General features: G+C 39.4%; 2 protein-coding genes across 2 annotated transcripts; one reads left to right on the forward strand and one right to left on the reverse strand.

The window, feature by feature from the left end:
- Positions 1-2,249: 2,249 nt before the first annotated feature.
- Positions 2,250-8,635, reverse strand: LOC117306859 (ruvB-like 1). The gene is made up of 10 exons (XM_033791414.1): positions 8,406-8,635; positions 7,676-7,895; positions 7,140-7,223; positions 6,298-6,455; positions 5,658-5,807; positions 5,218-5,331; positions 4,861-5,009; positions 4,231-4,333; positions 3,339-3,430; positions 2,250-2,644 (listed from the first exon to the last, which is right to left on the reverse strand). The coding sequence occupies exons 1-10, from the start codon at positions 8,544-8,546 to the stop codon at positions 2,485-2,487; spliced, it is 1,371 nt and encodes a 456-aa protein (XP_033647305.1). The 5' UTR covers positions 8,547-8,635; the 3' UTR covers positions 2,250-2,484.
- Positions 8,636-9,061: 426 nt separating this feature from the next.
- LOC117307473 (coiled-coil domain-containing protein 146-like) lies at positions 9,062-26,400 on the forward strand. Its single transcript, XM_033792236.1, has 16 exons — positions 9,062-9,086; positions 12,302-12,441; positions 13,425-13,507; positions 14,776-14,985; positions 15,141-15,449; positions 16,184-16,411; positions 16,769-16,928; positions 18,510-18,632; positions 19,071-19,330; positions 20,308-20,472; positions 20,862-21,086; positions 21,695-21,923; positions 22,492-22,620; positions 23,506-23,643; positions 24,674-24,922; positions 25,884-26,400. Exons 2-16 carry the CDS (start codon positions 12,310-12,312, stop codon positions 26,085-26,087), a joined length of 2,844 nt encoding a protein of 947 aa, XP_033648127.1. The 5' UTR covers positions 9,062-9,086; positions 12,302-12,309; the 3' UTR covers positions 26,088-26,400.
- The last annotated feature ends 374 nt before the right edge of the window (positions 26,401-26,774 follow it).

The raw sequence follows: 26,774 nt of genomic DNA on the forward strand, positions 1-26,774 counted from the left end.
GGTGATGGCCCAAAGTAATGTTTCTCATTGTTTTTCAAAACTGCAATGCACAGAGGGAGTTAAACATCCGTTTAAAGCCATTGTAAAAATTCACAGATTTACAAATAATTTACAGGGTTTACAGAAGGTAATGGTGAAAGACATCCCTTGAAGTATTAGTCCATGAAATGCTTTACTTTTTGAGAAAACAGTAAAAGAATATCAAGTCTCGTTAACGAGAATTACGGATTTATTTCAAACACATGTCATGACACGGCGAAACGCGTGGATACAAGGGTGGGTTTTCCCGTTAATTTCTCCCGACTCCGATGACCGATTAAGCCCAAATTTTCACAGGTTTGTTATTTGCTATAGAGTTTGTGATACACGAAGTGTGGACAAAACTGTTTACCGAAAGGGTCCAATGGCTTTAAAGGGAAGGTACACGTTTGGTAATTACTCAAAACAAATATTAGCTTAGAACTGACTTTGTAACGAGCATTGGAGAGCTGTTGGTCATGTTGGTAGTATAAAACATTGTGGGAAACGGCTCCCCCTAAAGTAATGTAGTGTTTGAAAAAGAGGCAATTTCTCACTAAAATAATAAAAAACTTCTAGCTAGAAGTCTTTTATTCCTATCTGAAAGCACACAAATTCGTCAAACAAGGGTGTTTTTTCTTTCATCATTTTCTCCCAACTCCGATGACCAATTGAGCTCAAATTTTCACAGGTTTGTTATTTTATGCATTGATGTTGAGATACACCAAGTGAGAACACTGGTCTTTGACAATTACCAATAGTGTACCTTCCCTTTAACTTTGGTCTGCTGGCCAAACGCAAGTTGTGACACCCGAAGACCAGTCAGAATTCTGTCCAACTAGTCAAGCTCGCTAATTAGTGCTTCTCCATCGCTACATGTAAACCACTTACTAGTTCAATATACAAGTCGCATGTAAATTACAAAGTTCAACAAAAACCTTAAGATATGGACGAGAGAAACAGCTCGCGGCAAGTAAAAATGACAAGCTTACTGGTCCTCTGATAAAGTAGAACCATTCCAGCCACCATTGCATAAGGCTTTGCATTTCATGTACGGCCAGAACTCTGAGCCAGCGCTGCAGTTTCCAGCACCCTCCCCGAACCCATGCCTCCAAATAAGGGAGTGAGCCGTTAATCTTGGTCCAAGAAGTCACGACCTCTTACTTGTTAACGCAACATAAGATAACCCGGCAGTAGTAGTAGTCAAAACCGCCAAAAGAGTGCAGGTATGATGAGTCATCTGTCGATCATACTACATTCGAAGTTGTAACTTGTATCATTAGCCCCAAGAATTCTGGAACAGTGTAACCCAAAGTCGCATTATAAAAAAACAAGGACAGTATTTATTAATGACAAACTCTCAAATTCAATTACTTACAATTCTTTTTTTAATGAAAAGAAACAAAACATAATTCAAAACAAACTTGACCAAAGTCACACAAATACTTGTTATGGGAAGTGGCATTATTTTTAAAGTAGCTTAGCCACAAAGTAAACCACAAGAGGGCGACATACAGGGCAATCATCATAATCCAAAAGACTGGAAATTTTGTAATTACTACTCGCTGCTTTGTTTCATCCCCAATTCCCCTAAATTCTAGGTTTCAAGAAATGTATAATATATTTCAATTTTAAACACACTATCAAAACACAATTTATGCTGCTTAGAAATATTTCAACAGGGTTCAATGCATTCTATTGATTAACATTGTGAACATTCAAGCTTGTTTGGCCCCAAAAACTCATAAGTAGAACCATTCTTAGGAGATTAGGAACTTGAGATAAAGAAGCCTCAAAATTCCTTAAATCCTGCAATAAATGGACACATGTAATTTTCCATGGCCACCATAGCCTGTTGCCATAGTAATGGCTTTGGTGCTCCTTGAAAAGTTTCCCCAAAAAGATTTTCCCAACAGAAGTGCCCTTTACAAAAATGAGAAGGGCCTTGCCCTCTTTAAAAGCAATGGACACCTTTCGTAACTGTCAAAGACCAGTATTCTCACTAGGTGTACGGTTCATCCCAAAATATGCATAAAATAACACAAGAATAATAAGAGAAAAAACACCCTTACTGCACAAAGGGTGCACTTTCAGATGCCTCAAAAAAGGTTTTAGGCCTAAAGTCTTTTATTAATTGAGTGAGAAATTACCTTTCTAAAATACTGTTACTTCTGAGGGAGCAGTTTCCAACAATATTGTATACTTTCAACAGCTCTCCATTGCTAGTAACACAGAAAGTTTTTATGCTAATTTGTTTTGAGAAATTATCAACAGTGTCCAGTGCCTTTAAAGATGAAATTCCAGACCTACAAGATGTTAACAGAAAATAACCCCAAAATGTCTTACTCATGTTTCTGGCAGAGGCATTTAAAGGCAAAATATCCTGGTTTACACAAGTAAGACAAACATCGCAGTGTTACAAAATGGATCTTTAAATACAAAATGATGTCGAAATCTCAACTGGAATCACTTCATGTATTTGTCACCTCCTTCGGCCAGTATCTTAGCGGATGACTTGGCATCATAGAAGAGACCACTGATCTCATCAATCTCATCCGTGGTGATGGTGTCCTTGCCATTGATGCGGGAGAGGATGCTGGATGGGGTCAGGAGCTGGGCAGCGAATCTGGACATGGGGCAACAAAGTTAAGAATAAGACACTTTTAGTAAAGGGGGGGGGGGAGGGGGTTTTCAAGGTAAAAATTATAGAATTCGAAAATATTGTGTCCGCCATTGACTTTCACTTTCACAATTAAAAAAATGGATGCTGAGTTTCCGATTTTACTATTTCAATCTTGAGTCTTGTTCACTGTATACAAATATTTCAGACGCTTCCAGTCATATTGGTTGTTGGGACTTAATCCCACATTGAAGAGTCTGGGCTTAGATAGTGCAATGACCTTTTCTCTCTAAAAGCTTAAAACATTAAAGTAACCATTTAACTATGGGCATTATTGCATTGACGCTCAACAGTTGTGCATGCCAATAGTTTAACATTGAGTACCGGCCATCCCGGCGTATTAAATGCGTTATGCGTAAAATAACACCTCGCAATTAAGCTTCCTCGTCACGCCTATGCTTAAACACTTTTTACTGTGGTTATATCATCCATTTAAACACCCCCCACGTGATGCCCTCTCGACCAATCAGAATGGATAAACTGTCCCGGGTTTTTATGAATGTATGTTAAAGCGCCTTAAGCGTCACTGAGTGACGACTATGCACGTTATATAATAAGCAGCTATTATTATTATTACTATTATTTCTTATTAAGGTAACAGACTAAATTAAGTCAGGGCAGGGTTAATTATCAACGCTACCTCAGTGTTGTCTTTGTTCCGATTTCTGCCAGTTTCTCAAGAGACCCGTCCTCTATCAGAATGCTTTCTGTAGTTGCCCTGATCTTAAGAATCTAAAAAAATAATAATAAAAAAATAAAAATAAAAATGACAACTTTGAATCCTGTTGATAAATATAGTTAGATAACTAGTGCTACAGCATGTTGTTATAAATTAGTCAATCAATCAATCAATCAATCAATAAACATCAATCGATGGAAATACGATATGGAAAGGACCACCACGTAACACCATGTTCCAAGCTCATCTAGAAGCAGAGTTATAACAATTATGATGTGGCCTTACACCACCACACACTGTGGTCTAGAGGTTAACACACCTGCTCCAAAAATCTAGAGGTCGTAAGTTTAAATCCACCTGAGTAGTATGCCTGTTAAACTGGGAAAGCACCGGTGGTAAGAAAACAAAATAAAAAATTAAAAAACATTTTTTATCCCTGATGCAATGCTGAAACCCTTTTAAGACAGTGGACGCTATAGGTAATTGTCAAAGACCAGTATTTTCACTTGGTGTATCTTAACATATGCATGAAATAACAAACCTGTGAAAATTTGAGATCAACTGGTCGTCGAAGTTGTGAGATAGTAATGAGAAAAAAACAACACCCTTGTCACACAAAGTTGTGTACCCGTACATCAAAATCTAATTCTGAGGTCTCGAAACCAAATTCATGGAAAATTACTTCTTTATCGGAAACTACAATTTTTCAGAGGGAGCCGTTTCTCATAATGTTTTATACTATCAACAGCTCCCCATTACTCATTACCAAGTAACGTTTTACGCTAATAATTATTTTGAGTAATTACCAAGTGTCCACTACCTTTAAGAACATGGTATTTTTTCGAGTACAAACCTGCTTGACTTCTTCTTGTGTGTACGGTAATGTTTTGATAATCATGACTCTATCCAGCAAGTCCAGGGGTATGCCATGAGGTGCAATCACATCCTCGGTACCTCTGAAAGAATTGAATAGGAATATATCACACAGTTTGTAATGGTCAAGATACAAGCTTATAATAGATGTTGAATGAAATATTTTAGGATTTGATCGAGATTCAACCCAAACTCTGATGACTTAGCCACCGGAACTTGAATTCGATACTCTTAACCACTCTGCCACGACGCCCTACTAAATGGAGTTGAGATCTCATAATAACTGTGTGGGAACGGAGTCTCGCTTCTACCAAGTAGTATCAAGACCTCCCTGCCCACTAGCATTGATGTTTCAGTATGCTGAGGGAACGTGGAATTTTGCATCAGTTGAAATGAACATGAACAATTCTTTCTCGGTGATGTTTGAAGCTTTGCATGGTGTGAAGGATAAGAATAAACTTTAAATAATAATCAACTTGCTGGTACAAGCAGGCAATAAATCTCTTTTGAGGGGGGTGTTGGCTCTGAAAAGAGCCGGTTTGGTCTTAACGTTCCGAACAGTATATTCTGCTCGTCTTCAGGAGAAAAATCTTATTCTAATTCTTCCTACCTGATGGTGCATTTGCCTCTGTTTGTTGCAAATATGACAATAGGAGACAACGCCGACTCCAGAGCTCTGTGGAGGTATGTGAAGGTCTCAATGTCTAACATATGAACCTCATCAATAAATAAGACACCAGGAACAAGCTCAGCAACACCCTGGTGAGAAAAAAAATACAATGTGTAAATTATTCAATTAAATATTTGTATTGAAAAGAAAAACAAGCAAACAAACAAAAAACAAACAAACAAACAAAATACACCCAAACACCCCCACCAAAACAACAGCCAAAACAAACAGACCAATTAAGTAGATTAAAAAAGATCGTTCTGACCAAAATGTTAAAATTGAGACAAACCCACGTACCTGATCGATGTACTTGTTGACCACCTTGTTAATCTCCTTCCTCAGCTTGTCTGTAATCTCAGTTTTCTTAGGTTTCATTAACTGACCCATCATCGACATGATGTCTTGCCCTCCCTGCAACCAAAGACACAATTCAGTTTGGAGGAGAAGAAATGTTGGAATGCATCGGTGGGACGCAACCAGAAAGAGTTAAAATGATCTTTAAAGGGTTTTGATTCCTTTTGTAGAACAAGTTTTTGGCCATGACATGAATCCCTCCTCAAAGTGAATGAAGATGTATGTAATATAATTTACATGTAGAAGTTTCAGCTTCATTAGTCCTCAAGTGTTTGAGAAAAAAACAGGGTGAAAATCACAGCCCAATGTTTTCAGGAGAGTCGCGTAATACATCAAGTACATGCTAAAATAATTTTCAGAAATTTACTTAAAAACACACTTACCTGAGGTCTTGCATTGGCAACATCAAGGTCATGTAACGTTACATCTTGGATAATCTCTTTCTTCTTATGGACATCTCCCTTGGGTAACGGGACGTACTCCTCGGCTTCAAGATCGAACTCCGTCGCGTAGGTGTCCGACCTTCCTTGCCTCTGTAGGATACCAATATTATAAGGTTGGTTTGTGAGGGCTTTAACTCAAGAGACGCTTTCTACTATTATATCTTCAAGTAGGATTCGCTGACTCATATAACACTGTGGTCCAGTACTAACATGTTTTGATTCCCAGAAAATTAATTTGTTAGCTGCTTCATCTTCAGTGAATTTTTACAGGATTTTTATATTTTTGTGTTTCTTACAGCTCCGATTGTGATACATCTGTATACTTTATACTGTATTGCTTTATATTGATCACATTTGTGGATCTTATTTTTGACTCTCTCATAATTTTACTTTTCGTGTCAACTATTTTCTTATTTTTATTGTAAAGCTCCTGGGAGTTTTTTTGCAGTGGGTTCGGCGCTATATAAATGTGTTTTATTACTATTAAAATTTGTATAACTAGTGGCTAGCCAGGGTAGTGACCTGCTGCTCAAAGTCTATTATGATAAAGAAAGAACTTGACTGAGGCGATTGTTCTTACCTTCACGGCTCCACTGTTTGCTTCGATGTAGATCACATCACCAACTTCTGCTTTCTCTTTCTGAAGGCTCTCATAGATGGATGGATCAAGTTTCAACTGTTTGGTTCCCTTTGCCGTCTTCAGGCCAATGATGACGTGGCTCACAGTCTTACCATAACCTACACAGAAAAGTGAATTGTAAGACTAGTTTTCCCCCCCTCGACTCGCCATCCTGGAGCAGTTTCACCACCGAATCTTCTTTCATACACCCAGACCTGGAATTCCATCTTTGAAAGGGCAAGGCCATTTTCATTTGGCAAAAGGCACTTATATTGGAAAATCTCACAGTCTATGGGAAACTTTTGAAGGGGCACCAAGATCAAGACTAGGGGCAACGGAGGCGAGGAGCAACGGAGGCCATGGCCTACATGTCCGATGTGTAATTCCAGACCTGAAACCTCAAAGCACTTTTGCAACTCGATAGCCACACCAATAGACTATGAATACATGTGTACATTGACATTCTATTGCTATTCTCCAGTAGGATGTCAATCATAGCAGGTAACTCCCCAAGCTCTCACTGGTATCCATTTGTACTCCTGGGTGGAGAGAACAAAATTATGACAAAGTGCCTCACTCAAGGATTCTGTACAAGCGTCGCAATCTGTCCTCCATTCTGTACATTGCAGAACTTCTAGTCAACACCCTGGACTACTCCGCCAAGTCACCCCAGTGTATGCTTTAATTGCTTTAATTGCACTAAATACTTTGTAGGTTAGCACTTTATAATGCATGACATTACATGAAATTACACTTTATCTAATAAAAAGCACTCTGCAAAGGTAAAAGGTTAGTTTATTTACCTCCCATAGGGTTTTCGGTCTCACATGGGGTCAGCTCTGTAACCTCGCCTTCATATACTTCTTTTACTTCTTTAATTCGAAGCCCTAAAGGGTAGAAAGTTAAGAAGAAACAAAAGGGTAAATAAAAAATTACAAAGTTAGTCCAACCAAATCTGCAAATTTAAATATTGCCACATGGTACCTCCAACATTAAAAGTAACAAATATTGATGCCCACAAAGTTTATAAAAAGATTCACTCCCTTTTCATTTCCAAAACAACTGGAAGTAAACACAAATTTCATTCCCTGGGTACTCTGATAATTACAACACAACCATGACAACTACCTCTAATTTATTGTTAAGGATAGACACATTTTACTTTTTGATTTTTTTTGTTTTGAAGGGGGGGGGGGGGTCTCTTCATTTGATGAAATTTAACAATGAATCATCAAGATTTATTTCTTTTTTACATTTCTAAAAACCTTTTGACAATACTCCAGAGCATGGTTAAGTTAATACTTGAACCAAATATCATCAACGTCCGACTCCCACTTACCAATGGCCCTCCTGAAGTTCTCCATCAGCACCTCCGTCTTCTTTATCTCCGTTGAGAAGACTTCACTGCCAACCATGGGACAAAAGGGAACCTTACTGCCGAGCTCCTGAGCAACTGCCAACGCTAGGGCAGTCTTTCCTGTTCCTGGGGGACCGGCCAGTAGAATGGCACGACCAGCCATCTTTTTACTCTTGATCAGCTCTACAACTATACCAGCCGCCTGTTTTGAAAAGAAAAACAATTGTTAACAAAAATATTACAATTTATAAAAAACTTCAAAATTGCCTTGCTCTCTCAAAAAAGATTAAATTCCAGAACCGTCCAATATAAATATCGATGTTATAAATCGTATAGGCCTAGTGAAATTGTCTTAACAATAACACCAACCAAGTGAAATAATATTAATATTGTAATGTTAAACTTGATTCTAAATCTAACTAATACAGATGGACTTCCTGAACCTGCAGGCTTGCAGCAGTTAACGGATAACCTTCCGAATCATGCCACCACTTTTTTTTTCACAAATGTTACTTTAAAAAAATAAAAGGGATAGAAGGAAGAGTTAGACTCGATCGTCATTCGAGTCGAAGCTGAAGGTGAAATTGGAATTAAAACTGCACTGCAATGCAAAAAACATTGAAAGTGCAACGCAATTGCTGCCTACATACAGTCTGCTGCCATCGATAAACGAATTTGAAATGAATGGTCACATCACAGTGAAAATGAATACCTCTCGAGCACTTTCTTGGCCGACAAGTCCGGCAGCTGCTGGGATAGCATTTCCAGTATCATCTAGTCCCAGTCCTTTAACATGACTGTGACTTGCTATCCTCTGGGTCTTGGTTGTGCTTTTAACTTCTTCTATCTTCATTTTGCCTGACGTTTAATAACCCGAAATCATGAATGTTTACACCGTGTTTGTCGTCAGTAACCCGCGTGTGGACAATTTGCACTGGTAGTTTGTATTCCTTGAGTTTGTTTCTTTGTACACAATAATGTATGGACACCAGTGAAAATTATGCTCTTTGTCTGGTATCTTGTTTCTTGCTATGTGTGTACTAGAAAAAGATAATTACCAGACTATTATAAACAATTGTTAAAATAAAAAGATAAAAACAGTATTTATATCATTGTAATCAACAATAAATACTCAAATTATACTTCATTACCTAAATATTATTTTTAGTCGCTTTAAATTTGTAGTAATATATAATATTTTTAATTAATAAAATGTGTATACTTTAAATATCTTACGCTTAATAAGAGACTTTTAGTACAGTAATTTTGATTGGCTGTTATGTGAAAAGGGTTCAACATTGATCCAATAGGCGTTCAGTTAACAGGAAGGTTTACCGAGATCGACTCCTTGGAAACTGAATAAGCAAAGTTGGTACAAGACGACGGGCAAGTAGTAAGTCTTGTGTTTTGATTTGTTTATCTTCTATTTTGTCTGTATTCGAAATTGAATTGTTTTTAGTTTGTCCGTCTAAAAGATTTGTGTGATTGTGGATGTAAAGAAAACCTGTTTAGTCTTGTAATTTATGCTTTGTAAGCTTATTTGTCAAATGACACGAGTCTTGACAGTGACATTTCTAGTTCTAAATAAAAAAGTGGTAATCTATAGCGCCCTCTATATTTATTTATCACTCACTTTTTGAGAGAATTTTGGTCACTATTATTAGTAGTATTCTTGAATTAAAGCCATTGGAGCCTTTCGGTAAACACTATTGTCCAAGGCCCACACTTCGTGTATCACAACTTCTATATCAAATAACAAACCTGTGAAAATTTAGGCTCAATCGGTCATCGGAGTCTGGAGAAAATAACGGGAAAACCCACCCGTGTATTCGCGCGTTTCGCCGTGTCATGACATGTGTTTAAAATAAATCTGTAATTCTCGCTAACGAGAATTTATATTGTTTTACTGTTTTCTCAAAAAGTAAAGCATTTCATGGAGTAATATTTCAAGGGAAGTCTTTCAGTTTTACCACTACCTTCTGTAAACCCTGTAAGTTATTTGTAAATCTGTGAACTTTTTTTTTTTTTTTCTGTACCGAAAGGGTCCAATGGCTTTAAGCGTCAATTGTTTTTTACGGACATTGCCGTGTATCACGTAGAAGTAGAAATTAGTTAGGATTATATATTAATTGGTTGCTTGGGTTGGGTTGGGTTGTCAATATAAAATATGGCTGTTTCTTTTCTCAATCTGTCAATCATTGATTCAATCAATACTACAAAGTACAATACAACAAAGTCAATCAAATTCAAATGAATCATGAAGCCTGAAACCGTCGTAAAATGAATCATATTTTTAATATTAAATGTTAATTAGGCCTAGGCACTAATAAATTATAAAAAATCATTCAAATCAATAATATTTTAGATAAATAATAATGATTAATGTCAAACTTGAATATTCAGTCCTGCCTGCTTGATTTCACACAAAATGCCGTATTATTATGGGCAACTCCATGGTATTCGAAGGGACGTTTTATTACATCTCCTAGAACTATTTCTTCCAATCTTCCGATGAGTACATCCCTCCAGAGGAGTAAAGTCGTACTTGGGTGCAAAAATGCTTGGTCCTGGTAACAAATATCAAAAAATGTGCTACATGTACAGACTGAGGGTGAGGTCAAGGAAGGAAGGTGCAAGCAAAAAGATGTCTGTGTGGTAGACTATGGGAGGGTGAGTGGGTTCAGACGGCTCCGGAAGATCTCCAGAGAGTGAGCAGAAACCACGATGGCTGGTAGGGTGTTCCAGATACAGATTACACTTGGGAAGAAACTGTTCTGGTATGAGAGTATTCTACAATGCTGCTGTGTGAATTGTAGATGGTGGCCTCTAGTCTGATTTGGTGAAGATGGGTGTATACATCAGGGTAACTTTGCTTTGGGCCCGGCGTTCGTACAGAGATTGCCATTGGAGGTTTTTCAGCATCTGTGTGACACTGTCCAGTATGTCGTAGACAGCCGTCACAAATCTTGCGGCACGCCGCTGAACCATGTCTTATTTTGGAGACCTTGGGTGTGTGGGTCCCATACCGATGACGAGTACTCAAGTGTGGGACGTACATGTGTCTTGTAGACCTGGGGCCAATTTCATAGAGCTGCTTAAGCAAAAAATTGACTTTAGCACGAAAATAGCTCGCTTATTTTACACATGTTACTAGCCAAAATTTCATGCAATACACATTGCTTGTGACTGGTATTTAGCTGTTGTTTACTTAGCAAACTAATTGAGTGGAGTCTTGGCCGGTAATATGATTTTACTAAGCAAGGATTTTTTTGCTTTTAAAGCAAAATTTTGTGCTTAACAGCTCTATGAAATTGGGCCCTGTTCCTTGATCTTTGGAGGGCATTTTCTGAGGTTGCGACGAAGAATGCCAAGGGTGCCATTGCTCTTGTTGCAGATGTTTTGGACATGTGGTTTCCAGCTGAGGTTTTGGTTGATGGTGACTCCCAGGTACTTTGCCTCGTCAACGGTTCAAAGTGCAGACCCATGGATTTAGTAAGGGGTAGCTCCCAGAATGTTGTTACGGTTTTTGACGATAGCAGAACGACCTCATATGTAGTTATAGGAGTAGTTTTGACTCATAAAACAACTTTTGAATCAAATTGAGTATCATTTATAGTTTAAATACATCAAGCAAATGTCAACAGAGTCCGAGGATAAAATAAACAATTCTGAACCCAGCAGTCCTGGATTACAGACATAAGGAATGTGTGAAAGAAGCTTGTAAAAATGTTGTTAACATTTTCACGATTGCATGGGATCTCTATACCCTGAACTCCGTCGCATTGTATGCAACGAAGGAGTCTAACCCATGGGATCTCTATACCCTGAACTCCGTCGCATTGTATGCAACGAAGGAGTCTAACCCATGGGATCTCTATACCCTGAACTCCGTCGCATTGTATGCAACGAAGGAGTCTAACCCATGGGATCTCTATACCCTGAACTCCGTCGCATTGTATGCAACGAAGGAGTCTAACCCATGGGATCTCTATACCCTGAACTCCGTCGCATTGTATGCAACGAAGGAGTCTAACCCATGGGATCTCTATACCCTGAACTCCGTCGCATTGTATGCAACGAAGGAGTCTAACCCATGGGATCTCTATACCCTGAACTCCGTCGCATTGTATGCAACGAAGGAGTCTAACCCATGGGATCTCTATACCCTGAACTCCGTCGCATTGTATGCAACGAAGGAGTCTAACCCATGGGATCTCTATACCCTGAACTCCGTCGCATTGTATGCAACGAAGGAGTCTAACCCATGGGATCTCTATACCCTGAACTCCGTCGCATTGTATGCAACGAAGGAGTCTAACCCATGGGATCTCTATACCCTGAACTCCGTCGCATTGTATGCAACCAAGGAGTCTAACCCATGGGATCTCTATACCCTGAACTCCGTCGCATTGTATGCAACGAAGGAGTCTAACCCATGGGATCTCTATACCCTGAACTCCGTCGCATTGTATGCAACCAAGGAGTCTAACCCACGGGATCTCTATACCCAGAACTCCGCCGCATTGTATGCAACGAAGGAGTCTAACCTGAGGCTTACCTTTTGTTCAGACATTCCTGTAACAATTTGTTGTCCGTTTTGATTGACAGCTACCACAATGAGTAAAGGGAGCAGTAGTGACGATGAGAAGTATGAGCCAGCAATCGCTCCACTGGCTCCAAAAGTCATCTTACAAGAAGAAAGCCAGGTTGAGGTCTCGGCTAGTCCTGCGTTCCAATGTCTGGATGAGGTAAAGACACTGCTGACATTTTCATCTTTAGTAAAAAATGGCGTGTCATAGCAGAGTAGTCAAGAGTCACCGCACTCGAGCTCTTGGCCCACATTCATGGCTCTGCTTGCCATAAGCAAAGAATTAGTACTTGCAGAAGCAGGGAAATCTGTGCTTACTCCTAGCATATTTCATGGGTTAGTAGGGAATTTTGGCTTACAAGTGCGCGTGCATACATGTACTCCATGTTACTAGGTATTCTACGTTTACATTGCTAGTGCAGATATTTGTGCCGTGCAAGCGGAGAATGGTCATTGTGAGCACAGAATTCGGTGGTAAGCAGGGCCCAATTTCATAGAGCTGTTAAATTAATTTGCTAAGCATGAAATTTCTTTTATGGTAAAAACAGGATTACCTACAGGTATTCAGCTGTTGTTTGCTTATCTTGCAAATCTTGTGGAAATTCGGTTGGTAGTCCTGTTTTTTTTAATGAAGAAATTTCATGCTAAGCAAATTTTTGTGCTTAGCAGCTCTATGAAATTGGGCCCTGGAGCCATGAAATTGAGCCCTGGTGTTTCTGATCAGCAGAGTGGGGGTTCGAGTCCCGGTCATGATATTTGTGTCCTCGGAAAAGATTTTCTACCATAATTGCTCTGTCCATCAGATTTGAGATTAGCTGTAAAGGCCCTTTGGGAACCAAGACGGCTTATCAAGGAAGAGCAGGGAACCTCAGTGTTACTGCTTCACATACGAGACCCTGTGTTTACATGTTTTCTTAGGCTTGTGAGCTGCAGTGATTTAGTACACTTATGCCGCATAAATGCGGCATTCTTGGTTTTGTTCCAGAAATATATAGTAATAATAATAAAAATTAATAATGACAAGTTTGTAGAAATTTTACATAATTAATTTGTCACCCTTTTCCCTTTGCTTCAGTGAAGATGGAGTTTACTTGATTTTTTTTTAATCTGTTATTTTTTAATTTTATTTGTTTACATCTTTAGCTGTTCCAACAAGGTAAACTAACTGGAACTAAAGTTGCACAGCTCAAGGCAAAGTATACAGAACTCCATAGAACTCTTGCAAGGTAAACGGATGTCTTCTTTTAAAACAAGTTGACTTATTTGCTTACTCAAGTATTCACTTTGATTACTCTCTTACTTTTGGTAACATTTGTCACAGAGTTGACCAACTATTTCCACTCTGTCAATATGAGTCAGATGTCGCCCAATGCATTATTGAGTTATAGACAGTTTAATGTGGAAAATATAAAATAAAACAAATTATTTTTCTTTTTTTACTTTTTAAGATTATATTTGCATGGTAAACCTTTAGAACACTTTTTTTTAGGCAATAAAGCTTATGAATACACAATTTTGTGATCATACTTTGGTCTAATTTGTATCCTTTCGCGCGAAATGGTAGTTTAAAAATATCACTTTACTTGTAGTTCAATTTTAACCAAAATTTATATACTGGCTAATTTCAAATGGGAGCAACTCAGCAACGCAATACACCCCAAAGCTTAGACAATATACCAAATAACTGCTGCTGGTGTGTTCTTTCCAGCCATGCATATTACTGAATTTTTTTAATTGTCAACATCTGACTCATTTTCACAGAGCGGGTCACATTTAAAACAATTCAACTGGTAATGTTTTGTATGGTGTCACAACTGTGTACAAGTTTAAATGTGTGACATTTATTACCATATAATATCATACTTAAGGACTCAATTTCATAAAGCTGATAAGCAGAAAATACTGCATTACAAATAATTTTGCTAAGTTAAAGTTGAGTGGGGGGCACCAGTCTTAACGTAATTTTGGCTGTTATTGTGTTAACCTGTTTCTGTCAAGCAATACTTCTCTGTGCTTAGCAAGCTTTTGTGCTTATAGGCTTTATGAAATTGGGCCTAGGTTGCATAGTTTATCTATTAATCAAAACCATAGTTTATGATATTGAGTGCTCACACAGTAAGACGGTTGATTGTAGCTGCATTTACTACTGCAGGCTGTTAAAGTTTACCATTCAAAACAACAGTGGCTGATATTGAACTGTTAGTTAGTAGGAGGGTCAACCATGTTCTGTGTATGCATTCACCACATGAAAGGATATTGCAGGCTGGCCTTGTGTGTCTTCAATTTTGTGAATACATGTAATGAGTATTTCCAGTTTGTATAAGTCTATTTGAGGTTGGCAGGTTTGTGAACAATTACGCTAGTGCAAAACTGACGTAAACATGAGTGCTCCACAGGGTTTGTGAAAATGCAATAAAATAGAATTAGCTGTTGGAAACTGAATGGTATTAATCCCCCCGAAAACAAATGGCCTTACCGTTAACTATTTTCTTAGAACAAGAGATTCAGAAACATCCCACCTACAAGAAGCCAAGAAATGTACGTCGGTCCTTGAGAAGCAAAGATCTGAGCTGGAGAAGGCAGACAACTTTCCTGAGAGCTCCAACACGGAAGTGACTAAGCTGCGCACTCAGTGGCTCAAACACACCAATGAGATTGACCAGTCATCGGAAAGAACCTATCAAAATGATTTCAACATTGAAAGGTATGGTCCAAGAGTTTGTTTTTTTTAAACTATCCTACTTCAGACAGGTCAGAGGGAGTCGTTTCTCATAATGTTTTATACCACGTCCAGTGCCTTAAAATACTGATTTAGGTTAATTGAATTAAACAAGTTTGGATATACTCTTCACATTGCAGTCTACAGGAGGAGAAGCGGATGCTCGAGCGAGAGTACAGCCGCCTCCCCAAGAAGGAAGAGATCGACAAGCAGACAAAAGAACTGAATAAACACATCGAGGACCTACGCCTTGAGATTGGCCAGAGGCAGCTAGAGGCCAAGAATCTACGGGAGGAGCTGGCGACGAGACAGAGGCAGATTGAGCTTGAGAGGAAGGAGGTGGAACATGAAGTTGAGCACCAGGAGAAACTGAAGGAGGACCTCGTCCAGGTACACTCGCTGCCTGGGCAACTGCTGAAGGACATGGACAAGATGAATAAGCAGAAAAAGTGAGTTTGACAGGAGTGTTCAGGGATGTGAATTCTCTGTTGTAACCCCCAAAAATATTATTAAAGTTATTTTATAACTATTGACCCCTTGCACGCGCGTCACACGCGGGACTGATGCCACGCTCACCATGTTGGTGGGCAATTAGGGTTACGTGTATTAAGGCCGCGTGGTCTAAAATGCACACTTCACTGCATAACGCACAGCATAGAGTTATATATATAAACGCAAAGTGAAATTGCCCACCAGTATGGCGCATTCAAGATTTTTCTGACGATGACGTCAGGTGAAATGGGTCAATATGAAAATGAAGATAAAACCTAGATTGCAGAGTATGGCGTTCAAAACCAAAGACAAATGTATGTTCGCAGGTTTTGAACTGGCAAGCTTTCACACTCACAAGCTTTCCTGCTTTGCGGTCATAGTTCAGGTTTTTGATGTTGGAATGAGGTGAAATTATGTCAGGAAACCGACTTAGATTTATAGAATTGTGGTGCAACAAAAATTATACATCTTCAAGTCAGTGCAAAAAAAACCATTGTATCTTTTAGAATAACACTTCATTACAATCCTGTTTGAAAATGTTTTGATTTTTTTTCAATTTTATTTTTTAACTGTCGGCTTCCTTAAACCATTAAGGCAATAAGGATGTCAATGGTTTTTTTGTTTCTGTAAAACGCTTACCCAGTGGATCCCAACCCTATAATTATAAACAACCCTTGTTAAATCCATGCAGTGAGGTGGATAAGAAACGTTCCGAGGTGGATGAGACCTGCACAAACTACGGCTCTGAGCTGCAGCAGCTACTTGCACGCCAGCAGCAGCTAACAGACGACAAGTTCCAGCTAGAGCGAGAGAAGCAGAAGAGCCAAGGAGTCCTGGAGGAGACGCAGATGAAGTTTGATCAGAGGATGAAGGACTTTGAGTATGAGAAGGAGAAGGAGGCGGTGTATCTTGGGGACAGGTGAGAGAACTGTTTGAATTCTCTTTCTGTCATGTCTGTAGGGTGTCGTGGTAGAGAGTGGTTAAGAGCATCAAATTCAAGTTCTGGTGGTTATAGTGTGGGTTTGAATCCCGGTCATGACACTTGTGTCCCTGAGCAGGGCTTGACTATAATTGCTTCTCTTCGCTCAGAGGTATAAATGGGTACCTGCGAAAGTAGAGGTTGATATCGTGGATGAAACTGTGAAAGGGTTTTGGTACCTCGATGTCGATAATAACATTTGGTATTGAAGGCATTTTTATGTCCAGCCGTTGGAGGTATTTTATCCAATGTAAAACTTAACAACTAGGTCTCATTTTCTGGTTTCTTGACCTTTAGAGCGACCCTTGACCTTGGATTGCGACACATTCAGATGGAGAAGAAGAACCAACACGACATCTACGCACGTAAGTTGCGAGAGAAAGAGCGTGATTTGCGCAACTTAAAGAAGACAGAGCTTCAGCTGAAAGTGGCCAATGAAGGCTTGGCCCACACTCAGGTAGGCAGAGTGGCAGAGATTAAAGCTTGTAAGAGTCTGTGATGTTTTGTTTTATATCATGTATCTTCATGGGTTTGAGGCATTGTATGGTGAGGTAGAGTTTGTTCTTTAGAGAACTGCTTGCTATATATTCTAATACCATAGGGAAGTTTTAAAATTAAATTGGGAGACTTCTCAGTTCTGAAAAGAAGTCTCCTGACGATGACTAGAGCAAGCTAGTCGAAGTGTTGAGACCAATTAAGAACTCACTTGGTGGTAGTGCAGTTAATAAGCAGGACAGTTTGTGGTTAAAAAAAGACAGTTCTTTTCAGAACTGAGAAGCCTCACAAAATATCTGAAAAAATCTACTAGGTGGTAGTAGAATATAGAGGAAGCAGTTCTCTAAAAAACAAACCCGACCTGCCAAGTAGACGCACACATGGTTTTAGTGTAAACCAATTATATATAGAGGTATCAAAGTATATTCAGTTTGTGGTAATGCTATGTGTGTATTTCTTGCGGTGGAGGTCTTTCTTGAGAACAACTGGAGAATGCTGTTTAGCAGGAAGTTGTGCTTAGCAAATGTTTCTGCTTAGCAAAAATGAGTAGGGGAACCAGAGTCAAACAATGTACATTACATGGTATTTAGCTGTTAAACTGTTTCTGATGAGCAAGATTTGTATGTGCTTAGCAATGAAGTGCAATAAGATCATAGATGGGACTCCTTAATGATCCCAACCTTCCTTATTTGAGATATGTGATTTTTCAGAATTTTCCTATTTTATGGGAACATTACAGAGTTGGTTTTTGCTAACAAAACATTTGCTGGCAGTATAAGCACTTAAAGGCAGTGGACACTATTGGTAATTGTCAAAGACCAGTCTTCTCACCTGGTGTATCTCAACATATGCATAAAATAACACACCTGTGAAAATTTGAACTTGATTGGTAGAAGGAGTTGCGAGATAACTATGAAAGAAAAAAACACCCCTGTTACACGAAGTTGTGTGCTTTCAGATGCTTGATTTCGAGACCTCAAATTCTAAACTTGAGGTCTCGAAATCAAATTCGTGGGAAATTACTTCTTTCTCAAAAACTACGTCACTTCAGAGGGAGCCGTTTCTCACAATGTTTTATACTATCAACCTCTCCCCATTACTCGTTACCAAATGACGTTTTATGATGAATTTTTTTTTGAGTAATTACCAATAGTGTCCACTGCCTTGAATGTTATCCACCATATAAACTGACAAAGTTTGAGATCAACCGGCCGTCTGGGTCACGAGAAAATAGTGAAAAACTGATAACTCATTTTTGCATGACGTCGATGCAAAAAAAAGGAACAAAACGCTCACTGAGCGGTAAACTCCATACAGGAAATTAGTTTTACTTATTTTTCGTCAAATATGAAACTTCAGACAGAAATATTTCATGGGATGTTTTTTACTATTAGCATCATTAGGTGGTGTATGTTTTATGTAAATCTGTGATCTTTACAATTCTGTAATGTTCCTTTAAGTACTTATAAAAGTTTGTAATTTTTCAAGTAGTAAAAATAACTCACCAACAAACTAATCTGAGTATCTTGGTTTATCCTTGCAGTCCGTCTTTGACAAAGTCAAATCACAAGCCGATGGTGGACCAAAAGATGACGGGTCGTTACTGGAGAAGCGGAAGGAGTTACAGAGAGAGGTTGAGCAGACCAAACGGATGCTTGGTAATCAGGTAAATGGAACTTAGCACGAGTATAATAAGTAAGCTGCCTGCAACCTGGGCCCAATTTCACACCTACAAATGTTGTATGCATGTTGCAGCCTAGTGGTCAAGACTCTAACTCTGGTGTTTCTGATCAGTAGAATGAGGGTTTTGAGCCCTTGTCTTGACACTGGTGTCCTAACCATTTACCCATTTTTGCTTATAAGCCATTAAAAGAACCCAGTGACACTTGTTGCTAAAAAAGGGGGTTTTCCACGGTGTTTCTGGCAGTGGCTGCATCTTATAAACCCTTGTAAGATGTTACATAAACGGGTCTTATAATTCCATAAATTCAAAAATCTGTCTGGAAATAAATAATAATGAATGCTTTGAGATCCCTGTAGATAAAGATACTACATAAAAATTATTTATTATTGTTATTATTGTTCCTTTTGTACTCATCGGCAGAATTCCTTGACAGCCGTGGAGCAGGTCAAAGTTGAACAGAGCATCGCAGAGGAAGAGCGTCTGCTGTACGAACAGAGCGACCTACGCATAGAGGTCGTTGAGTTGACTCGTCTGGCCGCCATCAAGGGAGATGAGAGGGAGCAGAAAGCGAGAGATTTCATGCGAGCCGAACTGCGATATCACCGCGCCTTGGATGACCTCAAGGCCAAGGATCTGTCCATTATCGACAATAAGAAGAAATATCAGGAGATGATGATAAGGTAGGAGGTTGTGGTGGGTATCACCCGTTACAGACAGGCGCACCTCTAGGTCGACCAAAATAAAGTTTAAACAGGCGAACTTAACATTACATTTACATTGGCTTTGCTCATGACAAAATTGACATCTGAAACCAAGACGCTCTAGAGTAATTCTGAACGACTGCAACAGTCAATATTTCGACGTCTAGCACATCCAGTCACTGTTTCAGACGTCAAACTTTTCATGTACTTAATTCAGAGTTTGGTTTGAAACAGGTGTTATTGAGGAGTACCAGGGCAGTTTACATGTAGCCAGTTCAGGAATGGTATTCTTTCTACTTCAATAATAATACCGAAGTCTTATATAGCGCACGTATCTACCAAACAAGGTACTCAAGGCGCTGAGTATATACAAACTTTCAGAAAGATAGGTTATTGCAGTGATGGATTCTGAGACCCAATTATGTAGCACTTATAAGGGTTTACAAGGTGCTACAGCGCATGAAGCAGCCACAACCAGGAACACCGGGGCGAACCCCTTCTCTTTTCGATAAGTGCACTGGGTTCTTTTACATGCGTTACACAACACATGGGACCAACGGCTTTACGTCCCATCCGAAGGACGAAGCAATTGTAAAGTGTCTTGCTTAAGGACACAAGTGTCACATCTGGGGATTCGAACCCACACTCTGCTGATCAGAAACACCAGAGTTTGAATTCGGTGCTCTTAACCGCTCGGCCACGACTTCCTTATTTTCAATTTTTGTTTTGCCCTCAGACGAGCCAGTAAATCCATGTATGATATTCCTCCTACTATAGGGTGATTTCCATTTGTTTTGCCCGTAGGAAAAGCAGAACAAATTGTGATTGTATATGTTCTGATAAGTCTGTTACAGTCGGCATGGTATGTACATGTAAGCCAGACCTTGTACTCGATACACTTTGCAATTCTAGAGCATTAATTCTAGTGTCTTATCCATTTATTTATTTGTTTTCAGGTTGCGTGATTTTGCGAAGATGTATGACGTGATAAAGAATGAGCGTAACAAGTGTGTTAACTTGATCCAGGCCAGCACCCAGAAGGCTGCTGAGATGCGAGAGAAGATTAAAATCCTTCAAAACGAGATCGAGATCCTCCGTACATCCTGCCAAACCAAAGAGAGGTGAGACAGATACTAGGAATAGAGGTCAAAGGTTAAGATTGAGAATAACCTGGGCTATTCTCAAACCTTGCGCTTTGCAGCGAGTAATAACCTGGGCTATTCTCAAACCTTGCGCTTTGCAGCGAGTATGAGCCAGCCTTCCGGCCTGTCTTAGTTAAGTATCGTACCTACTCTCACTATACTTTTCAATGTTTATGTTTGTGTTTGTATTTGTGTGGGCATGCCTACCACAAGCTTTGGCTTTTCTAGCTATGCCCCCATTTTCAAACCTCCTCAATACTGTTCTTTATTACTCCTGGAATGGAAATAAAACGTCTTGAAATGAAATGAAACGAATGTACACCGAACACATTGAGTCGAGACCTCATATTTGCACTTTTTCCCGTTAGACACTTGCAGAAAGCCCGTCTGAAGCATGTGAATGCCGTTGTCTTGCGTGACCAGCTCCGTAATGAATTGGCTAAACAACAACGCATCGAGGAGGAGATGAGAGAGAAGAGGGAACAGCAACGTCTGGACATCGCTAAACTCAACCTCATGATCAATCAGGCAGAGGAACAGATGGTCAGACTCAGGAAACGATACGAGACGGCCGTTCAACACCGCAATGACAGGTTGGTGTAGATTGCTATTTTGTTTAACCCATTAGGCCGGGGTGACGAGTGAAATTTTGTACTGGACTAGTCGTGCCTAAAATAGTCGCAATTTTGACACTAGTCAGGACCAATTTCCAAAGATGCATTGCTGCAATATGTTTGCCGTAGGCGCAATTGTAAAGTTCATGGTGAAAGAATTGAAGGGTTTTGTCACTTATGTCTAATTGTGTTTCATAAGTAAGTTATGTTGTCGTGATTAGTCGTGAGCGCAAACAGGTAGTCGCGACTATATTTGTAGTAGTCTTGACTATTTTTTGTAGTAGTCATGTCGGCACAATTAACCGAGTACATGTAGTTAAAAAATGATAGTCTTGACACGACTTAGCAATCAATAGTCGCAACAATGACACTAGACGTACCCGTCACCAATTGAGTCCAACTTTTCACAGATTTGTTATTTTATGAATATGTTGGAATACACCAAATGAGAATACATGTCTTTGACAATTACCAAACGTGTCCAATGCCTTTAAGATGTATTGTTTTTAGGGACGATGTAAACAATAAGATATAATGTTTTTAGGGGCGTGGTAAACAATTAGATGTATTGTTTTTCTTGACCTCAGGGGTGTTCAACTGATTGAGAGGAATGAGGAGGTCTGCATCTTCTATGAGAAGGTGAACATCCAGGAGGACATGATCCGTAAAGGAGACGTGGAGCTACAGATGAGAGAAGAAGAGATTCGCTTTCTTAAGATGCAGGTGACTGAAGAGAAGAGAGCCATCATGCTGGGGAGGGGAGCCTTGCCCAACAAGAGAGCCTTAGAACAGGAGTTGGTCACTTTGCAGATACAGGTAATGAATGAGTAGTAATAGTGGCTTCTTATGATAGCACGCATATATCCGTTGAGGCAGGAGATTCTGTCCCCCAGGAGGTTCGGTCCCCCCACTATGGCAAACTGTGTACAAACTTCTTCTGATAGCGCCCTCTTTTGAATCATTCTCCTCGGTCCATGGGACCGAATCTCCGGCAGACAGGATTCCCTGGGACACCGTTACTCAGTGACGCTAAAGGCGCTTTAACAACATCGGTATCTTCCTGGGTACATGTGGGACTTAATTATGGGGCCTACTCCTTTTTGCATTGCACCAGGTAATGGTTTACAAGGTGCTGTGCTGCAATATGCTGCCAATAATCTCAGAAACTACGTTACTTCAGATGAGCCATTTTTTCACAAGGTTTTATACTCTCAACAGCTCTCTATTGCTCGTTACCGTTATGCTAACAATTCTTTTGAGCAATGACCAATAGTGTCCAGTGAAGAATACGATTTTTAATCAGACGAAGAAAATACAATTTCCATCAAAGATCAGTCAAATCGATCAACGAAACCAATTTTATATTTTGGTGTGTCTACTATAGTTGTCTCAGTGTCAGGATCGCATGGGGGAACTAGAGAAAGAACTGGAGAATCCGTACGACGAGAAGAGAGTTCGCTTCCTGGAAGGTAAAGACCTCAGCCCGGCCGACCTCAACAAGAAGATTGAACAAGTAAGTAGGAAGGTCTGTGGTAAGGAATCATTCAGAGACAGAGGTAGTTTTTTAATCATGTACCACCAGTATTGGATGCATTGGAGTACCTTTTAACATGCCTTTGAGTGTGCGATACTAATCATTGTATATTCTCTTGTATTATGTCATGTTGAATCTTTTAACAATTTACATTTGTCTTTTGATCTTGCTTTGTGTTGTACACAGCGCTTTGGGGTTGTTCTTGCGGCAATACTGTGCTTTATAAGTTTCTTTATTATTGTTATTAATATAATCAAAAAGTGAAATCTGGACTAGTCCGTTTCACAAGGCGATGGGAAAGACAATTTCTCAAAGTGCCTATGTTCTGAGACAATGTACAAATGAAATTCCTTCGATAGGCCTATTTGTTTAAAGCCAGTGGACACTATTGGTAATTGTCGAAGACCAGTCTTCTCACTTGCTGTATCTCAACATATGCATAAAATAACAAACCTGTGAAAATTTGAGCTTGATTGTTCGTTGGAGTTCCGAGATATCTATGAAAGACAAAAACACCCTTTGTAGACAAAGTTGTGTGCGTTTAGATGGTTAATTTCGGGACCTCAAATTCTAAGCTTGAGGTCTCGAAATCAAATGCGTGGAAAATTACTTCTTTCTCGAAAACTACTCCACTTTAGAGGGAGCCGTTTCTCACAATGTTTTATACTACCAACCTCTCCCCATTACTCGTTACCAAGTAAGGTTTTATGCTAATAATTATTTTGAGTAACTACCAATAGTGTCCACTGCCTTTAATGTAACATAGATCCTTGGCATTTCAGTTTTTGTTCACAATAAACATAAAAAAAGACATGGAAACCTGTCTATATTACTGAATGAGATTGTATACTTTTGTATTTCCAGCTTGAGGTACGCCTAGCTGAGAAGGAAGAGGGTCTACTCGAGAAGGATCTTGTCTACGAGCAAGTCCAAAGACTGGCTGAGAATGTCAGGAATAAAGTAGACAGTGGCAAACAAGATACGCTACAGCTAGCCAAGAAGGTATGGTAACAATGACCTCCCTTCGTAACAAATAGTTGGCAACAGTTGGAATGTGTATTCATTTTGGTTTTTACCCATACACCGATGTGTGTTAGCACTGTATACTCAGTACTTTCCCGAGTCCTGTGAACAAATATCACAGGCATGTTACTCGAAATGTGAAATGTGCTCAATTGCTGTGAAACATGCGCTGCGAAAACAGCCATACATCATAAAACGCTTTGCATGAAGTATGAATTGGGCTTTAGACCTAACCATTTTTGCTTTTTGCACTAACACACCAAATTGATTTGACTCTTTTGATTTGTTGATATAAATAGATATTTTAGTCCTCTCTGAGTTAGATTGTTAATGTTTGTTGATTTTGTTTTTTGTATTTGTCAGGCATCAACAACTCTCTTAGTTCACTCCCTCAATCCTTGTAACTTTATGTGTGTTGTTGTGTGCATTTTAGAATATTTTTGAATATTGATGTGATTTTGTTTTGGTCTCCATGGTCAGTGTGCTTCATTCTGTGCAATATTTGTATGTGATTTTTGCATTTTTGATTTCCTAAATACCTCTCTGTTTTCATTTAAGTATAGTTTACTTTTAATACACCTGTGGTATTTTAATTTTAATTTTAATGTACACTGTTTTTTAATTCAGCCAATGGGCTGCAATGAGCATTTTTTTTATATAAACCATAATAACAATAATAATACAATAAACATTCAAAACAAGCCTTTTTGGCTTCGGTAAATGCTCCCGTATTGTTTTGCTCCATGACATTATTTATCTATTTTGTATTTCCACTCGTTATTTTCTTGATCTGTTCTCTGACTGTCTTTGACTCAAAATTTTTTACTTATTTGTTAGGGGCTTGTGACCCGTGGAGAGCAGGGTCTTCACTATCGGCTAATACAATAGTAAATGGTCAGTGTTGATTTCAACATGACAAGCTGTTTGGGGTTTCATTGACCAATATGGAAATAAATGTTGATTGAATTGAATTGAATTGAATATGTCTGGATACATTTGTTTCCTACAGGTGAATGAACTCCAGGCTAAGATCAAAGACATCACCCGTAAGATGATGGCATCTGTCTCGGAGCTCTCCATGACCCAAGCCGAAGCGGTCAATCTTCAGCAACAGGTTCGCACCAAGGAGGGTGAGCTGGACCAGGCGTATCTGCGTATGGAGCAGGGTGAAGCGCCCTCACAGGAGGCTGCGCGGACGTGGGAGCGAATGGTGCGGGATGAGAATAGAAGGAGAGAGGATACAACCATGAAACAAATGGTACGTTTGAAGATGTGGAATTTTAAACGATGGAGCCTGTGGTACCTTTTCTGGCTGGCCTAGAGTTGTAACCATGGTTTTTTTTGTACAATGTGCTTGTGGTTATGATTCTGTGTTGTTATTTAAACTTGGCTATTTTTCTATGTTTAGTAATGCTCTTAATCATTTAGTAATTTGTTTAAAATTTTGACGTTTGTTTTTAGCTGCTGGGCACCTCGAAAAAACAGTGTTTCACTGAGAGGTCTCCCCAGAGTAAAGACGGAAACAATAACAATAGATGTATCTAGAGGTGAAAGGGAATTTCTTCTCAAAACATATCTTATGTCACAGGTTTTCACGGACTGCTTAAGTCGTGTCTGGTGTTTTCTTTTGTTTTTTATGTTGATTTTACTGTCCCTGAACACCCAGCAGGGTGGATATGGCGCATTACAAGTCTTTATTATGACATCAAAACTCTGAAATAAACTTCCAAATCACATCAGGGACACAACATCCTTCAACGTGTCACTTCTGAAATAATAATAAAGACATTTATAATGCACAAAAAACAGCTCACTTGTATCAGGCTCACTTGTTTCAGGAGGCATACCACTAATGACTTATTTATTTCATCTGGGCCCAATTTCATAGAGCTGCTAAGCACAAAAATTTGCTAAGCATGAAATTTCTTCCTTGATGAAAACAGGGTTACCAACCAAATTTCCACATGATCTTCAGGATAAGCAAACAACAGCTGAATACCAGTAACAAGCAATATGCAACAAATGGAAACTTGGTTGGTAATCCTGTTTTTATCAAGAAAGAAATTTCATGCTAAGCAAATTTTTGTGCTTAGCAGCTCTATGAAATTGGGCCCAGGGCTTCAGCCCCTTTCAGCAAACCTTTGATTTAGGCGCTGTATAAATTGATTATGATTGATTGATTGATCTTCCCTAATGAAAATAATGTCCTCTGCACTCAGGTTGAGGAAGATGAGGAGCAGTATCTGACGGCAGGAGGAACGACGACGACGGCCGAGCCCCGCCCCAATGCCTACATCCCAGATGATGACAGTGACCTCCCGGTACCTAGGCCCTATGGTGTCCATGCTCCGTTCAAACCACGGGAAGGTGGTGCCAATATGAGACATATCCGCAAGCCAATCATCAAACCAATTGAGATCTGAGACATGTAAACACAGCTTGCTGGATCATGAAGCGATACCAGCCAAGGGGGCGTGTTTTGGCAATCCTGACCTAAAATAAGTTTCTTTTTAATAAGTATTGGTTTTTACCCATACACCGATGTGTGTTAGCACTGTACTGTATACTCAGTACTTTCCCGAGTCCTGTGAACAAATATCACAGGCATATTACTCGGGTAGGATTCGAACCCACGACCCGTGCAATTCTAGAGCGGTATCTTACTAATTATAACACCCCTTACAAATATTCTGCCTTTTCATTGGTTTAGAGCGCGTCACATGACATATCTTAGTTTTACTAGACGGCGGCCGTGTGATAGTGCATCGTTTGCTGTGTGATAGTTTGACGACTTTCACATGGCGTGCAGTACCCAGACGTCTTTTTACCCAGCTCGAACCCAATCAGTTGTGCATCACTGTATCTGAAACGCGCGTACGACCGTTAGGTGTACGAAGATGATAAATAGTCTGTTGGGGTGTTATAAAACAAATATTGACTGCTATAACTTGTGCTATGGTTAGAACTACGTCCTCGGTGATCCCCAAACCGTTCCCTTTTGGGATTAGAATCTCGGACCTTTGTAATTCTAGAGCAGTTTCTTCCCAACTAGACCACCAAATTTTCCCCGACAGCTAGAGGCAGTTCAAATCCTATGTTTTAGCAGCCAG

The sequence above is a fragment of the Asterias rubens genome, chromosome 2, assembly GCF_902459465.1.
Source record: "Asterias rubens chromosome 2, eAstRub1.3, whole genome shotgun sequence".
Classification (NCBI taxonomy): Eukaryota; Metazoa; Echinodermata; class Asteroidea; order Forcipulatida; family Asteriidae; genus Asterias; species Asterias rubens.

Bases quoted from the DNA above. Each gene is read 5' to 3' on its own strand.
- LOC117307473 (XM_033792236.1), top strand. From the start codon at position 12,310: ATGAGTAAAGGGAGCAGTAGTGACGATGAGAAGTATGAGCCAGCAATC. The intron at 20,473-20,861 runs GTGAGACAGATA...TTTTCCCGTTAG, and splicing joins TCCTGCCAAACCAAAGAGAG to ACACTTGCAGAAAGCCCGTC. The intron at 23,644-24,673 runs GTATGGTAACAA...TGTTTCCTACAG, and splicing joins CGCTACAGCTAGCCAAGAAG to GTGAATGAACTCCAGGCTAA.
- LOC117306859 (XM_033791414.1), bottom strand. From the start codon at position 8,546: ATGAAGATAGAAGAAGTTAAAAGCACAACCAAGACCCAGAGGATAGCA. The intron at 7,224-7,675 runs GTAAGTGGGAGT...TCTACCCTTTAG, and splicing joins GAACTTCAGGAGGGCCATTG to GGCTTCGAATTAAAGAAGTA. The intron at 5,808-6,297 runs GTAAGAACAATC...GGTATCCTACAG, and splicing joins CAAACAGTGGAGCCGTGAAG to AGGCAAGGAAGGTCGGACAC.